The 18063-nt window shown below is 49.3% G+C and overlaps 1 protein-coding gene across 1 annotated transcript in view; it reads right to left on the reverse strand.

Annotated features, from left to right (window-relative positions):
* The window catches only part of LOC123393999 (IQ motif and SEC7 domain-containing protein 3-like), a 34676-nt gene extending 17366 nt beyond the window's left edge, over positions 1–17310 (reverse strand). Inside the window, 3 exon segments of the mRNA XM_045087402.1 lie at positions 286–547; positions 15436–15577; positions 15580–17310. Coding sequence (XP_044943337.1) covers positions 286–547; positions 15436–15577; positions 15580–15982 — 807 coding nt within the window. The 5' untranslated portion in view covers positions 15983–17310.
* Positions 17311–18063: the final 753 nt, after the last annotated feature.

Raw genomic sequence — 18063 nt, forward strand, 5'->3', positions numbered from 1 at the left:
GGCAGTTTAAGCTTCTGGCTCACGTCGAGAGGAACAGGGTCCTGAACACAGTACCGAGGGGACTGGCATTGCAAAGGTGTGACCCCTGCCATGGAGAGGCTGGTTCCTGACAAACTGGGCTCCAAGGAAGGGCTGAAGACAGCTCCATCTGGGAGAAGTCATGGCGAAAGAAGTGTGCCTACAGCAGAGGTGGGCCCAAGTGGGGAGATCCCTGGTACCCTGGATAGCCCCCGAAGGCAGGACCCCCTCATCACCCTTCCCGCCCCCATCAGAGGCCCTGGGTACCTGTTTATTCTTTAGGTCAAGGGAGAGCTCGTAATCAGAGGCGTTAGGGTCATGGGAGCAGGCTGCTGCCGGCCAGGGGAGGCCACACAGTAGGAGCCATCCCTTGGGGAGGCACTCCCCTGTCCCCGGCCGCTCCTCCTCATGCTGCAGCTCCTGGGCTTGAGCCTTCAGGGCATGGGCACTGTGTCTGCCGGCTGCCACCGCCGCCGCTGCCACCATGGAGTCCTCCATGCCCCCACCGGCCTGGGTGCAGGAGCCATCGCTGTGAACAAAAGGCAATGGTGCTCGGTTGGGGGAAAGTGGGACAGGGTGCATGTGGGTGCGAGGGTGAGGAGAGAGACTGGGCACTCCGGCCTGGCCTTTGGGGCACTGATGGGCCTTTCTGGTGGTGGGGACTCGTGGGGGTGCCTCCTGCCATCGCCTCTAGGGAGGGGCTGCCTTGGCAGGGGAGAGCTGTGAGCAAGGAGAGAGAACCTATATTTGAGAAGGGTAGCCCAGGAAGAGGGAAGAAGCAGCAGTGCTTAGAAGCAGTGTGGCACAGTGGGGAAGAGCAGATCACCTGGGCTGGGACCTGGACTCTGACTTATCAGCTGTGCGAACCTCAATAGGCTATTTGACCTCATTGTACCTGTTTGCCCATCTATAAAATGGGCACAATGATAGTACCTACCTCATAGGGATGTTGGAAGATTTGAGTTAGTTAAAGTTCTCAGAAAAGTGCCTGACTCATGGTCCCTCCTATATATCAGTGTTAAGGATCATCATTATCAGTCATCTAGTTCCCGGACCAGTGGCTTAAGCAACTGGAAAGAAGCTGGTTTACACTGAACCCGCTCCGTCTTTACACCGTCCCAGCAGCTGTGGGGGAAGGAATGATCCTTACGTTGAGAGACAGAATGAAAGGGTGAATAGCAGATGATTGTGAACGGCACTCTAAGGCTCTCTCTGCTGAAATCCCCTCCCTCTTCTGCCTTTTGAACCTTCCACTCTGGTTTCCAAAGTAGGGCATTGCATCACTGCCCTGTCTAAAGTTTTGCCCCTATGACTTCCTATTAGCCTCCCACTCCACAAATTCTTCTGGAAGGCCCATCTTAACCTCCAACCCCACCTCCTCCACTCCCTTGCCTTCTGGCCACACTTTCCTTCTTATATTATTTGAACACATCCATTTCTTCCAGCCCCAGGGCCTTTGCACAGGATGTTTTCCCTTCGGATCTTCATGTGGCTCTGTCCCTAGCTTTATTTAATCTCTCTGCTTAAATGTCACCTCCTAGGTGAGGTCTTGCCTACCAAAACCACCTCCCCCCACCCCGTCATCCCCTTATTTTCGCTCAGAGCCATTATGAATTTATATGCACATTTAGTCTTGTTTAATATCTGTCTTCTCTTGAACGTGAGCTGCACGATGATAGAGTCTTTGGCCATGAATCCCCAGCAGCTACAGCAGAGCCTGACATACAGTAGGTGCTCAATAACTACCGGCTAATGAACCTACAGATAGGACTCGAGCCCTTGAGGAACCTAAATAAATTTTCCATCCTTTAATAACAATAAGGTACTGAGCTCCCCTCTCTCCACTTCCTTGCTCCTGTACAGCATAGCTCATTATATTTTCATTTTTCCCAGCCCCCAGCTAGTCTAATTATTCACAGCACTCATGTGAATATTTGTGTGTGCATGTTGATAAATGAGAGAGCTTGGGCCGATCTACACTAATGGTTCTTAGGCAGGGAGCAGCATTCTGAGCCCTTCATGTAAATACCCTTGGTCGCCCTCCTTCCATTAACTCCCAAGTGAATGACAGTCTCCAAGGCGAAGTCCACAGCAAGTGCATTTTGAAAAACTTCTCTTGGCCGCCCGATGCATGTTACCACATCATCTGGGGGAAGGCAGTGGAGAGTGGAGGTGAAGACACCAACTGTCACAATCACCCTGCTAGGGCTTGAATGTGGGCACCACCTCGAGTCACCTAATCTCCTCATGCCCCACCCCGCAGCTGTAGTGGGTATCAGAACACGTATCAAGAGAAGCTTGTAAATCACTTAATACAGTCCTTGCCCAGTGCAAGCTCATGATAAAATATTTGCTTCATTAAGTTATTGTGACTTTTCTCTCGTCAGTGATGCCACCTTCCTCAGTTTCCCTATAGGACTTTCTGTGGCAGACGGTCTGCAGGTGGAGTTGCCCATCATGCTGATGGAAACACATGTGCTATTCCTCCCACCTTCCAGAACAATCTTCTCTCTTGAACTCAGGGCCCCCCTCCAGTTATCAACCCGCTCCTTTACTCCTCCTTATAGGAAAATTCATCAAAGAGTTTTCTGCACTCATTGTCTGCAGTTCTTCTCCTTCTCTCGTCCTTACACTTATTAGGGAAATTTCAAACATGCATTTTACTAATCTCCTGCCCCAATATTTTTTGCTGGGGAATTTTAAAACATACCCCATTTTAGATTATTTTAGCTCGAATGTATCTCTAACAGGTAAGAACTTTAAAAAGATATAATAACAGGATCATTATTATGCCTAAATGAATTAACAATAATTCTCCAATATTGGTGCTCAAATTTCCCTGATTGCCTTAAAAATGTCTTTTTACAGTTGGTTGGTCTGAATTAGGACCTGCTCAAGGTCCACACATCACATTTGGTTGGTTTGTCTCTTTTCCCTTCTCTCCTAACCCCACACTAATCAGGCTTCTGCCCTGATTGTGTTATCAGAGCTAGGTCATTGATTACCTCCACGTTGCTAAGGCTGATGGGCAGTTCTCCCGGTCCTCGCTCTACTCCAGGGATTATCTCTCTGTCCCTGCCCTCCTAGTTGAAACCCCTCTTTGCTAGGACACCACATGCTTCTCCAGCTTTTCTCTTGACACCGGTGTGCGCTAAGTCTCCACCCCTGGTCCTCTTCAGTCTTCTCACTCCTTGGTGATGATATCCAGTAAGGCTTTCAAAGCCTCCCCAAATGTATATCTCCAGTCCATTCCAAATGCCTACCAATCATCTCAACCTTGAGTGTCCAACAGGCATTCCGTAAGAGGTATTTCAAACTTAACATGTCTGAAACTCCTCCTGAAATCTCCCCCTCCCAGATCTCCCAATCTCCCCCTTCCAGTAACCTTCGCCCAAACTCTTGAACTCACGTCCAATCCCCCTTTCTCTTACATGCCACACTAATCCTTGGTCTGACCACTCATAGCCACATTCACTGTTACCACCCCAGGTCCTCGCCTGGACTTTGCAACAATGTCCTGTCTTCTCTCCTCGCTTCTAGCTTTCTTCCTCTTCCGGCTGTTCTAAACAGAAACTCAACCCAGCAGCCAAGGTTCCTTTTAAACTAATTTTTCTTTTTCTTTTTTAAAAGATTTTATTTATTTATGTGAGAAAGAGCGCGTGAGTGGGGAGAGGGGCAGAGGGAGAAGTGGACTCCCCACTGAGCAGGGAGCCTGGACCCTGGGATCACGACCTGAACCAAAGTCAGATGCTTAACCAACTGAGCCATCTAGGCACCCCCTAGCCCGGTTTGTCTTAAGATCAAAATCAAACTCATCACAATGGACGTCAAGACCCTATCAGCGTGTCTCAACAAAGAACACTGGTATTTTGGACAAGAACATTGTTCACTGCAGGAGCTGTCCTGTGCTCTATTGGCTGTTTGGCATAGCCTTTGCCCCCAAATGCTGGGGGAGCGACACCTCCCCCTCAACCTAGCCAGCCATTGTGGCAACTAGCATATCCCCATACATTTCCAAACACAGCCCAGTGGATCCCATTTGTAGCATCTATTACAAGATTTTCTGCACCCCTGCACTCTACCACTTCGCAACCCTCCACCAACATTTCTGATTTTGCCTCAGACTATTCTCCATGGGTTCCCTCTGTTCCTGTCTTACTTCAAAAACCAGGCTGTTCCCTCAGTCCCTCAAGGGGGCTTTGACTCTGCCAGCCTCACTCCCCCACCCAGATTTCTCAAAACCCCAACCCCCAGGCTCTGGGTCTTTGCCCAGGTGTTATCTTCTCAGTGAGAACTTCCCAGGACTCCCTGTTTGAAACTGTGGTTCCCCTTTACTCCCAGGTCCCCTTCTCTGTTTAATTTTTCTCCACGACACTCACCCCATCAGATGTAACTGATGTTCTCTTTCTTAATCTTGCTATTTTTTTTTCCCTGTCAGCTTCCTGACGAGAGTTGAGGGTTTTTTTTTGTTTGTTTGTTTTTGTTCACTACTGTACCCCAGTGCCTGGAACAGTAGGAACGGGCTCATGGTAGACGACCGAGTATTATTTAGGTGGAAGAACAGACATATCATGACTATATACTTACACAGAGAAGAAAATAAGCATTTTTAAACCAAGGAATAAAGAATTGACTTCATTCTTAGCCAGGCCTGGATTAGGCTCAGCCTGAGGTGGGAAGTAGGGGGAGAGGTAATGGGAAACTCCGTTTCCTCCTCAGATCAGTTCAGGAAGACTTCCTGAAAGAGGTGGTGTTCTCGGACTCATCTTTGGCTGGTGGGAAGGAGACTATATACCTTGGCAGCTCCCCAACCTTGTTGTCTATAGGCAACAAAGGGAGCCAAGCTAAAAGAGTGGCAAAGACTCTTCAGGGAGGAAGGCATGCTTCCGGAGTCTTCTTTCTACGGCAACTGATCTGGTGTCTGGAGGAGGCTGCAGGAGCACACCTCAGCAACTGGAGGGCCAAGTTCAAATGGAACTCCTAGGTCATGTCTGCCCACCCACCCACCCCTCAGAGAAACACCTCCAAATGATTACATGGCTGGGTTACCCAGAGCTCACCTTCCAAACTCTCAGTAGGCAAGAAGGAACCTAGATTCACAGCCAATGGCATACTTCACAGCTATTAAAAAGAATGAGGCAGCTTTCTCTATACTGCATATGGAAGGATCACCAAGACAGATTATTGGGGGGGAAAAGCAAGGTGCAGAACAGCATGTAGTTTACTGTTATTTGTGTAAAAGATAACACACACACACACATATATAGATATATATATATAGATATATATATATATATCTATATATATATATCTATATATGTGTGTGTGTGTGTGTGTTTGTGTGTGTGTGTGTGTGTGTGTTTGCTTGAAGGTACATAGAATAACCCTGGGAGGTTGCATGAGAATTCGTTAACTTTTCTGGGGGGGTGGTTTCTGGGGGGTGACAATGGGAATAAGTGGGTTGGAGGGATTGTCAATGAGAAGTCTTTCTGTTCTGAGCCCTCTGGAAGACACAGGGGGATAAGGAAGAGAGCCCTCTACCTTCGAAAAGCACTTTCTGGCCTCGAAGGTCCCCAAACAACAGCAACTAATATACCTTCTTGAGTGCTCACTGCCCGCAGGCACTCGCCTTGCCTGGCACTTTCTTGGCCTGACCTCTTCATTTCCCAGCAGTCCTACGAGATGAGGAGTATGCGCATCCCCATTTCAGATAAGAAAACCAAGACTATCACTGCTGACTATGGCAGCGAGCACGTGACCGAGTGAGGGTTCAAACCCAGTGCCACTTTCGGAACAATTATGCCTCATCATAGGTTGCACCAGAATTCTAAGGCTAAGTGATTCTATAAAATACAATATAAACCATGGGAAGGCTGAGATACAGCTGGGATTCTCTTGCCAGGTCCTTGATGCTGCCGCAACCTCTCAACAGCTCTGTCTCTCGTGGACTTAGTGAGTCTAGGGGAGACAGTCCAAGAGTGGAGCAAAGAGTGATGGTCCCCCCCTTGATCTGGGGGGAGACCAAGGCCCAGAGAAGGGGAGGGGTTTGTACCAAGCTTACATTTGGGGTCTGTGAGGATTGCACAGGCATCAGGACTGAGGGGCCTGGCTTCTGGGTCAGGGACCTGCCTAGTTCTGGAATTCCCTTCAGCCTTCCATGACTGGCTCATAAGAGGGAAATAGCCCCAAGAATGTCAAAGATGCCAACCTAGCCAATTTGGAAGCATCCGGGACATCTCTGTAAAGACCAGACTATGCCAGGAAACACTGAAACTACACACAAGCAAGAGCTTCCCAACCGCTTTGTAGAGTTTTTGTCGCTGTTGCCATTTTAAAATAATCATTGTGTTGAATTCATGTGTTGAATGAAAATTGTGGTGCATTGGAATCATTTATCAAGGAAGAGATTGTGGAATTCCCTTGCCTCTCTGCCTGGGGTGGGAGTGCATTCCTCATAGCAGGGAGACAGCTGGTAGGACCTGACAACTCCAGAGTCCAGAGAAGTCATATGGTGCCACTCCCTGGCCAGAGCTAGGCCAACTCTGGTCCAGGGAAAATCACAGCACAGCTTTCCATGCATCACCCTGCTGCTGGGTGGCTGAGCTTCCAAACACAATACCTTAATAGAGAGTCTCTGATCCCTGACTCCCTGCCCTTGCCCACCCTTCAGGCAACCTTCTTCCCAGGAGCTAGCAGCTTCCAGAAACCTGGCCCCCGTCACTCCTGCAATGGGGTGAGAGTGGGAGCATGTAGACTCACCCCATTTTACAGAGGGGAAGACCCAGAAGGAGCTGGCTAGCCAAGAGAGACGAAACGAGTCATGCAGAGAAAGGAGAGAGAACCCAGAGTCTTGACTGTGTAACCAGACCACGGAGTCATGGGGAAGCAGAAGGAAGATCTATGCTGAGTTTTGCCATAAGGTCCACACATCTTTTTATGGTGTGTGCTGTGATCCCTCTCCCCCACCCCTAGTAACACATTCACCTCTGCACAGCCGTAACCATGAACACATCTGATGCTTATACACACCTGCTCACCCTCCCTTCAGGGTCCTAACATTTCCCTGAACAGAGCTGACACTGCCTGGTCAGGAAATAGGAGTAAGAGGCCTGGAGCCTGAGGCTGGTTCCTGTTTCATCCCTCAGGCCAGAATCCAGTTCTCTCTCTCTTCTCTTTCCACCTGGAGACGTGGCCAAATCTTGGGCTTCCTTTCCCTCCCATCATCATAGACCAGTTACCTATTCCTGGTTCAAGCTTCTGACAAGGCCATGGGCCTGGGGCAGGGTCACTGAGATGAAATACTCAAAGGGCTTTCTCATGCTTGATCCTTAACACGGTTTCCCACACGAAGGACTGCACTGGTCTGGGGTTAGAGGCTGGCGGCAGAGGGAGAGGAGACCTTTGCAGGCTCGTGGAGAGGTTTGGGGTAGGAGAAGCCCTGATGTGGCCCTTACTCCCCAGCTGGCCTTAAGAGCTGAATCTCTCATCCAGCTTCTCTCTTGTGCTCAGCTGCAGACTTCAGGCTTTGGGGCCTAACTAAGCACAACCTCCTCCCCCAGTAGAGATTCCCTCCAGCTGAGATCTTCTTCAGCCTGGACACCTTGTGCTTACCTCCCTCCACCCAATGATTGCTGAGCCTGACTGGGACCTACATATTAAGAAATTGTTTCTTCAAGCAGTATTTATCAAGCTCCTACTAGATGTTGAGTTAGCCCCTCTTCCCCCAATCTCTCCAGGCCCATAACCCCAACCTCTACCACCTGTTAACGCTCTCGCCCACCTCTTCCCAACCTCACAGCAGAGCCCAATAGAATCATGTGAAATTTTGCCATCTAGAGAATTATTCTAAGATCCTAGAAAGGATCAAAAGAGATTACCCTGTGTCAGGATGCTCCTTAAATTCCTGCCGAATGATTTTTAGCCAAGAAGCTCATTGGGCAAGTATCCCTTCTACAGCCAAGATAATCACTTTTCCGAGGCAAGCCAATGTGGGAGTGCCCTGGGTCCCCCTGCCACTCAGCTTGCCAGGTCCAGGCCAAGCAATTCCAAATCCCTACAAAATATGGCAGAGATAAAAATCATTTAGGCTTTCAACAGCCTCCCCTGTGAGCCTTTCCACTCCTTCTGAGCCTCCTGCTCTGTCTCTTAGTCAACCAGTGACACCATGGCACCCCCCTCCCTTATCAAATCCTTTCTCGGACACTTCTCACATCAGAACTCTTTCATGCTGAAGTGTAAAGGCTGATAGAGCTAAATGGGTTGTTTTTCTCCTGTCCTAGGAGAATTTGCATTTTAACAAGGGGGATAACCTTGAAGTATTGAAAGGAATCTCTAATTGTGGAATTTCTGGCAGAGGCGAGCTATTCTGGATGGCAGAGACCCCCCTGGGACCCCTGAGTTCCCATAACTAGCTGTAGGTCTGGCCCCATACATCCACGGGACAGTCCTGACCAGCTACGGGGGCCTGTCACTGGATAATGTCAAGTGCACCAGGGGAAGAGTTCTAGGTCTCTTTCTACCACTAACTCATCTGGAAACACCAGTCACTTCTCTCTCCAGCCATAGTTGCCTCACGTGCCACAGTAAGTTTGGAGCCATGGCCCTTTTTGTACCTTTCCAGCTCTGACCTTTGCTTGACCTCCCAGTGGGGCTGGAGGACCTTAGCCCAGCTCCGAAAGCTCTCCCACCCCTGCAGCTGTGGCCTGGAGAGAAGGGCCCAGTGCCGGCACAGAGCATGGGGAGGCGCTCGGACAGCCGTGCTTGGCCTCCGTCCACAGTCGCCTGCCTGCCTGCTGGGGACAAATGGTACCCCTCAGCATATACAGCGGGGCCTGCAGAGTTACATAACCCTCCCAGATGGGATATTCCAAGGAGCCACCGCAAAGCAGCCCGTGCCTCTGCTGTGCCCAGGGCCACCCGTGGCCGCCTATGCCTGTTGTGGCCTCATAGCCACAACCACCCTGGGAGGGAATATCAGAAGCCCATTGTCTGTTCTGTTTTTGTTTTTTTGTTTTTTCTTAGATGGCATTTCATCTCAGGAAGTCTTCGGAGAAGAAACTCTTTTATCTTTTGACCCTAGAAAGTAGAATCCTCCCGTAACCTCCCTGCCTTCCCCCTCAACCCACCACCCCAAGTCCCACAACACATCAGGCTGTTCTCTCCTCAGGCAAACCCTGCTGGGCTTTGTGTTTTGTTTTTGTTTTTGTTTTCAACTTTCAGACCTCAGAAAGAGCTGCAAAGAACAGGGCTGCCCTTTCAAAATTCCCAGGATGGAAAAATTTGGACAAATGGATGTAGGTTTCATTCCAGGGAACTGGGACACATTCTCCTGGCCCAGACTCCATTCCACTCACCTCTTACTTTTATCCTCGACAAGTTCATATACTAGAGGAGACTGTGGCTTCCCCATTTGGAAAACAGGCAAGATCATTCTTATCACCACGGGGCATGGGGTGCTCCCTTGGATGTCCTTAGGAGAAGTGCAAATCATCTTAAAATGCAACAGAAGAAATTTCAGTTGAGCTTAAGGAGGCATTTCTCAACAATAAAGTTGTGAGGCCCCATCACAGATCACTAAGGGATGGTGGATTTGTCCTGCTTGGCTGTATTCGAAGGTAAGCTCTACAAGCGTGCAAACGAAATAGCTTGGGTGCGCACTGACTGAAGAGAGAGGGGCAGATGACAAAAGGGCACATGTAGGAAGGTGGCTTGGAAGCAGGAAAGGGATCTTGAACTTGGTTTCAGGTCTTTCACTGTGGTGAACGACCCTGGGTTCTTTATCTGGGGATGAGCCCTGGGTTCTTTATCTGTAGAAATGCTACAATGTCTTGAGCACTTATTGGGTTTTCAGAACAATATTTTTAAAATGATACCACTTAATTTTTAAGCTTTACAGCAACCCTTCAAAGTATATGTTACTTTTTATTTTATAAATGAAAAAACCAGAGGCTTAAAGAAGGTAAATAATGACTATAAAGTCTCACAGCTGGTAGGGGATAGAGCAGGACTCACACCCAGGGATGCCTGACTCCAAAGCCCATGTTCTTAACTATCTAGATCTTGAAAATTCTGTGATTATTTAGTTCCTTAAGTTCCCTTCAGCCTGAAAAGTCTAAAAATTTCTCCCTCATGCTGCTCCTCACCCTTTTTGTTTGTTAGTGCCCTCACTCCTTGAAATGGAGATGACCACAACTCTCCTCCCTCAAAACAAGAAACCCTTTGCAGCCTGGGTGAGAACCTGCCCTTTGTGATTTTCCAGGAGCAGAGGAAGAAGGTGCTGCAGTGGCCCAAGGCTTGGAAATCCTGCCAGATGGCCTTGCATTTGGGGGTGTGCCAGGTGCAATGAGAGTGTCCCCAGGACCTCTTACTAAGAACCCCAACACCAAGCTGCTGCTTAGCTAATGTCCAGGGCCACTGAGAGTATGTTTGGGCCCCAGTGAGAAGTGTTGAGGCTCCCCAGCAAGGTCAGTCTGTCTAAAAATCTTTACCTGGGATTTAAATTCAGGATCCAAGTCTCTTTCCAGACCACAGGTCCAGCTGTTGGACCCAGCTCTCCCCTCTTCTTCAGGATCATTCTTGCTTTTGTTGGCTCTCCCCCCACACCTGACTCCATCTGCCTTGTCTCGTAAGTGACCTTTGAAATTCGGGCCACACAGATATATGCTGCATCAGCAGAGCCAACTACGGCTCTTCTTGTTGGGTTTCAAGCCAACAGGAGAATGTTCCAGGATGGTCTCATGGGGCCCTTATGGTGTTTGCTATGTGGGCTCAGGAAGGGCCTTGGAGTGAGGAAGGAGAACGCAAATGGAGCAAGGCACTGGGAGCTGGTGAGGAGGACAGAGAACAGTAGGTTTTTCCAGAGGCAGGGGTGACTCGTTTCTCTTGAGCTGTGTTCTTTTTGGATGAAAGGGAGGAAGGTCTGGGCTCTTGGGCAAGCAGGGAACAGAAAATCTTTGCAAGTGCCCACTTTGGACCAGCTTCTAGGTGAGCAGCAAGATGCATACACCCTCCGCTCGGTGAACCTTCCTTCTGGCCCCATTTTCCAGCTTCCCAGCTGGAATTCCTCTCCTTGCTGGGGGTAGAGGAGAAACGGAGGGTAGGCGGGCAGTTTGGTGAGCACTGGCCTTCATGTTGCTTCCGCAGCAAGCAGGCCTTCCAGCCCCAGGTAGACAAGGACTCTGAGTGTTAAGGCCCTTCTTACTCTGCTGATAGGGTTTAGCCTGGTGGGAAGTGATTAGGGTTGGAGGTACTGTACTGTCCGAGGATGGAACGATATGCATATGCAGCACAGGTCATGAGTTGAATCTCTGGGTCTCCATTCTCCTTCCAGCTGCCCTTGGCCCTTACTCCTCCTGACATAAACCCTTGACTCCAACCAAGAAAACCTCCTCTCTGGGCTCTCAGTATGCTCCTCCTTGTCCCCCTGTTCTTTTCTGATCCACTGAGCAGCAATCCGCTTACACTTGCTTGGATGTTTCTAGATATATGTTTCAGGTATGTTGACAGAGACTGCTTGCTTCTTTCCTGTTTTTCCACTGACAGACAGACCTTCACACTCTCTTAGTAGCTCTCAGAATGGGCCACGTAGGAGCCACCATCTCTAGGCAGACGAGCCGGACTCAGTGGGGACAGAGACACCTGCTCCAATCAGAGTTTTAGACAACAGGCTAAAAAGCGCATCTAATGATTGTCTGTCCTTCAGCCTGCAGTCATGACACCGTGGAGCTCAAAAAGTGACCCAAGATTTGTTTTATGCTTAAAGGGTGAGAGCAGAGAAAAGGAGACTTCACTGGGCTATGGAAGTGGAACCAAAGGAGAGATAGGAGGAAGGATATATGGGAGAGAAGAAGAGTTTGAGGGGAGAGAAGAAAGGTGAAAGAGAGAAGGAAGAACAAAGAGAAGGGGGAAGGTAGGGAGGAAGAGAAAGTAGAAGAGGAAGATGAGGGACAAAGGAAGAGAGGAGAGGACAGGAGCTACTGAGGTGGGGGGTTTGGAGTAGGAGCAGAATTTGAATTATAATTCAAGAATCTTATCCAGCCTCCAGTAATCCCCTGCCTGGGGCTGGAGAACATGGGCTGTAAATGCATGGCTGGCTAGGTGGGCATACGTGTTCAAACAGAGAAGCGGTGGTCCCAGGGAAGCCAGTAGCCTCTGGTAGGATCATGTGCTTCCACGGCACGAAGTAGGCTTTGCCAGATCAGGCTGAGGCTCTGACTCCAGCCAGGAAAGGGATAGTCAATTCTGTAGATGCTGTGAGCCTTGATTGAAAAAATAAAGAGGAGGAAGCTAGATAGCTGCTTTCATTAAGAGGCAAAAGCAGTGGCGGCTGGAGCTTAGCAAAAGCCAGGAAGCATGCAGAGAAAGAACGTTAACCCCTCCAGCGTCTTTCTTCAGTGATATCTTTGCAATCATCCACTCCTTCATCGTCACTTCCTTGGCCTGACCTCTGAGGCCACCACCTTCCTATCGCCCTTAGCTGAAGAAGAGAGAGAAGCAAGGCTGCATAATAATGCAGATCTGATGACAATTAAATGATGCATTGTTCTCTGGGCCCAGGTTCCCCGGGGCTCTTGCCTCTCCTGGATTTGGGCAGGAAGAGGAGCTCTGGGTACAAGAGACAAACTGTGTGGGAAGATAATGCGTCTAACACAGTGCCTGGCCCCATGTAACACTCGCCCAACCCTCAGCAACCTCCCCAGGGCCCCATCTTTACTATAATGAGGCCAGAGAAGGGCAAGTAAAAGAATGAGAAAGGATTTCAGTAAAATTATGATCAGAAGACCTCATCTGCCATGTCTTCTTCTTACTTCAGCGTGCCCAGTAGAGAACTGATTCAGCAGGGAGCTCCCCAGAAGAAACATCAAGGAGAGGGCTGCTGGCTCTGTTCTTCCTCTCCTCACCCCACTCTACCCGTAAAGATCTCTGCCTGCTGGTTTCATCCAGCCCTGCACCACTGAGAGATATGGGCAGAGGAGAATACCCATACAAAATGGGGGTCAGGGGTAGAATCTAGATGGGACCAAATGTAATCAGCAACAGTGAGTCATTACTGAGGTTCTGTGAGGGAAACTTGGATTGAAGTTCAGCGAAACAGTGTGGAGGAATGAGTGGCACAAAAGGCACAAAAGGTGTTCAGCGAGCCAAGATGTCCATGGTTTCACATCCAAGGGGAGAGAGTGTTGCAGACAGGAGGTAAGACACTCTCTCTGTCTCTTAGTGTCCAGGCTCCGGGAGCAAGGGGAGACACTGGAGGAGCTGGAGGAAGGAGGGGGCTACTTGGGGTATTAACCTCTTAGGTTCCTAGGTGAGAGATTTTTAACAACTTCCTAGGTGAGAGATTTTTAACAACTTCCTAGGTGAGAGATTTTTAACAACTTTCACTCCCTCTGCCATTCTAATTATTTCTTATTTTTGTTTTGCTTCTATGGGAAGCAAAAACAGGACAAAGGAGAAGGAAAGATGAAGACGCTATGGGCAGAAGAATTGGGGCTCTTCAAGCTACTTTGGGGGCCACAACAAAGTCCTTTTCCCAGAAAAAATGATCTTTCCTCAACCCTTTTTGCTCTTAGTTCCCTGAAGAGATGCAGAGAATGTGGGGAAGAGAAAGGAGATACCAAAGGGCATGAGGAGAGGAAGCAGGTGAAGAATCATAATTATCAGGAAGCTGTATCAACCCCCAGAAAAACAAATGAAATAGGTCTTTCCCCCCTACTTAGGGGAAAGCCACATAACACCTTGTAAGAACATTGTCTTGTTGAATCCTGGGCACTGAGGGAAACCTGACTTTCTGCTTTTTATGTCAGATAAGGAAAGAAAACTGAAACTGAAGGAAGGACAGATGAGCCATTGGGGGAGCTGGGGAAAAAGGCTTCACCTTTTGGGGGCTTAACGCAATTGCTATAGGTCTGCCAAGTCAAATCATCCTGGGTCTTCACCCCTAGGAGACCATGGTTCCAGTCAAGTCTATTCTCTAGGAGTTAACATATCCTTCCCCAACTTCTCGAACTACATAGATATGAGGAGAAAATGAGTTTTGAAGGAATAGACCAAATCCCCACAAGTATCCGCAGACTTGAAACATGCCGAGACTAGATGAGATGAGATTCTTGGCTCTCCTCCCTGCCACCCCACCCACCTCCTCCTGTAACATCACCATTGTCAGTGTCAGGTGCTGACTAGGTACTGATTTCCCCTGAGCTGTTCTTCCATGCAGTTCTCCCATCACCTGTATACTCAGAGGAAGGAAGCTGATATGTCACAGCCTGCCCAATACAGAGGACAGAACATTCCAGTCCTCTTTCATCTCTTCTTCCCAAGTCCCTGGTTCATAGACATTGAAAGTAAAGAAAGAGCTTGAGCTCCTAGAGTACCTCACTGGGGGCTAATGAGTATCTTTCTCTCAGGACCCAACAGGAGATTCCTAATATCACCAAATAACCAAGTGGAAACAAGAATGCAGTCACCAGCCATAACAGAGAGAGACTTAAACATCCAAATGCCAACAACTCCGTTTGCCGACTCTCTCTCTCATCATTGTTCCCCTTCCACAATTGCCAACCATCCTTGACTCAAGAAATCCTCCTTGAGTCAGAGGGAAAGAGCTATAGCCAGATTGAGTCCTCATGCTGTAACTGAGTCCTCCATTGGCTTGGTGCGTTGTGTCTTTGCACCCCTTTGGTTCTGTGGGGATTCAAAAGAAAGATGCCCACTCAGGTCAGCAGAGTAAGCTTTCCCTAAGAGCCACTCCTGGCTTTGATCCCACTGCATCAGTGAAAGAGCTAGACTCATTCCCCTGGGAAATGTTTTCTCCCACCCTTTCTCTATCCCCAGCACCCCTGCCTTCTCACATCATTCCTTCTTTTCAGCCTTATCCCCTGCCTCCTAAATTTTCTCAGACCCCAATTCTACTCTTCCTGGACCCTAGTCCTTTTAAAGCCCTTAACATGCATCTTTGCCAAGCCTCTGTCTCTTTCCATTCAAATAATTTTACTACCTAAACTCCCTTCCAAATTCCTCTTAACTTAAAAAAAAAAAAATCACCTCTTCTTTTTTTTTTTTTTTCAGTGTAATCTTCATCACAACTTCCTCCTGATCTTGTCCCCTTTAAAATCTGTCAGTTTCTGATATCCCCAATCACTTAAAAACCCATTTCTTCCCTTCTTTGCCCCTCCGTAAGGGTCTGGATTCTCTCTTTTGCTCCAACATCCCCTGAAACCTCTCAAACACTGATATCAATCCCTCCTTCCCCCCAAATCTCCTTGACACACTTCTACCTCCAAACATCTTCTCATCTCTTCACTTCAGGTTGTCCTAGTCCTTCAGACTCTTAGGGGATCCCAATTTCCTCCTTATCTCCTCCTTACACCCATTTGCTTCTCTTTCTATCACTACAATCCGCCTCCCTTCTTCCCCACTCACTCGGGTCTCCTGCTCAGGACGCCCTTGCCGAGGTCGGCGGGGGATTTATGCTGAAGGAGGGTTCCAGAAGCAGTGCAACAACTCGGGGGCTGCTCCTTCTCTTTGTAGGCGACGGCCCCAGGCGCCACTGGGTGCTGATGGGCGACTGAGGTGCATGAGCCCTGGTGCTGGGGTCCGGGTGGGGCCGCGCCAGGAGCTGTCCGTGGTGCTGAAGCGGTGGCTGCTCCAGCGCGGGCTGTGGCGCTGCGGGAGAGATCTGTCCGTGGTTCTGGAGAGGTTCCTGGGCCCCGGCGACGGCAGCGGTGGCCGGGGTGGCAGGCGGCAGGGCTGGCGACGGAGGGATGAGCCTGGGCGGAGGCTGGGCTTGCAGCAGCTGCTGGTGCTCCCACAGGCTGCGGTTCTCGGCGCTTAGCTTGTCCAGCCGCCGCTCCAGCTCGTCGATGCGCGGGCGCTGGGTGTGGATGAGGCTCTGCTGGTTCTGCACGATGGCCGTGAGCTCCTTGAGGTAGAGCACGGCACGCACCGGGTTCTCCAGCAGGCTCTCCATGCCGCCCGCCGCCGCCTGCGCCCTGCCTGCACCCCGGCGGGCGGCGGGGAGCGCGAGGGCGCGCAGGAGCCGAGCAGCCCCAGCAATCCGCTCGCCTCCCTCTCCAGTTGGCCCAATCTCCCTCCCCGCCGCCGCCGGCGCTGCGTCACGGCCACACACACATTCACACAGGCACCGAGGGGCGGGACCGCCGCGCCAGGGTCCACCCACCTACCCTCCCACCTCCAGGCTTCGTGAGGAGTCTCAGCGTCCTGCAGGGCTGACAGAGAAGGGAGATGAGCGAGGGAGTGGATAGGGGAGCAGGATAAACGAAGGGGACCAGAGATAGATAAATCGGGAGACGAAAAGAAAGCGGGTGAGGTGGACTTAGCGCTACTGTGGGATGGGTAGAAGAAGAAAAGCAGATAAGGAAAGAGGAAAAGAAGAGGAAGAGGCCAGGAGAAGGGGGGGGGCGAGAGAGAGAGAGAGAAGGTGGCAAAGGGAAGAGAAATATATTTGAAACGAGGAAGTCATGGGACTCTGAAAGGTCGCATTCTTCTTCCTGTGTCCAACCATCCCAGAGGTTATGGGTCATCTTAAAGGCCTTCTGAGAGAGGCCACACTTGCCTCTTTTGTACTCAACAACCTATTCTGCTAGGGAATTCCCTGGGACACAGGATCACAGAATTATAAGGGACCCTAGAGAACATCTAGTCCTTCTTTATTCAGCCAAGAGGGAACTTAGAGTGCGAAGTCTGTTTATGCTGGGTTTTCTCAGGAAATGAGACCTCAGGACAGTGTCAGCCACTCTAATATGAACATTAACTAAATAAACTCAGGTCCTGTGTGTTGGGTTGGCGGCTCTGGGAATGCAGGAGAAACAATAGAAATGATCGCTGGTCCACCATTATCGAGGCCCCCCCTTTCTTAACCCTTGACTCTCCCGCCATAAGGATGTATGCCCAGTTCATGTCTCCACAAGTAACCGGATACCTATGCAAGAAACCGGAACATCAGGACGCCCACAACCCTCCAATCCCCCGAATACCATACCTTATATGGCTGTGAACCTATTCCCTCTCTTAACCCAGATAAAAGACCCACTCGACCCCCTCCCAGCGCGACTTCCCCACTCCTCCTTCTGGAGTCGGGGTGTCTCCCCTGAGGGTGCCCACCTCCTCCGGATGCAACTTTTCTGGTTCCCCTTCTCTTGAGCCCTGAAACTTCGCAGGAGAGCGCCTTTGATAAATCTTGCCTTGTGCCTACCTCGCCAGGTGTCGTGTTTATCTCGCCTGTAAAACCTTACACCGTGAGTCATGGCTCAGGCTTCCAGAAACTTCTGAAGAAATCGTTCTATTTAAAAAAAAAAAAAAAAAGCACACAACATTTATGCAGTGCATTCTCCTACAAACACTGGGCTAGGTGGTGGTAAGATCGAGATGACTAGGATGGAATCTTTGGGTTCTTGAAGCTTACAATTAAGTAGGTGAAACAGGTAGTAAATATTTAACTTCGATATATGGTTCTGGTTGTGTGTTATAAGATAGAAATATGCCCAGAGTATTACAGGGGCCCAGCAGCTTGGGATCTGGGAAGACCTTTTGGGGAAAGTAACACTTGAAGTGGAAAGGATTTTCCTGGAAAGAGGAACAGCAGGAGCAAAAGATCAGAGATATGAATCAGCATGGACTGAATCATTCATTAATTACTACAACAAATGTACGTGTAACACCCACTAATTCCTAAGTAATGTACTAGGAACTAGGCAGGCTATACCCAGCATAGATAATAAATTATGATTTCCATAACCAAGGAGATTATAATCTAGTACAGTAGATAGGCATGCACCTAAATAGCTAAAATGCAAATCAGAATTTCTGTTAGAGCTCTTCAAGCCAAGTTTCATAAGAGTTCAGGGGAGGGAGCAGTTGTTTGACTCTGGTGGTCTGATCAGGAGAGGTGTTACTCAAGCTAGGTTCTGAAGGATGGAAAATTTCACCAGGTAGACAGAACAGGAGAGCAGAAGATGAAGAAGATATGTCAGACAGAAGGACAAGACTAAGGGATGGAAATAGAGAACTTTGATTTAATCTAATTTGACA

Source organism: Mustela putorius, unplaced genomic scaffold (genome assembly GCF_011764305.1).
Source record: "Mustela putorius furo isolate JIRA1106 unplaced genomic scaffold, ASM1176430v1.1 tig00001130_pilon_pilon_pilon, whole genome shotgun sequence".
NCBI classification, from domain to species: Eukaryota; Metazoa; Chordata; class Mammalia; order Carnivora; family Mustelidae; genus Mustela; species Mustela putorius.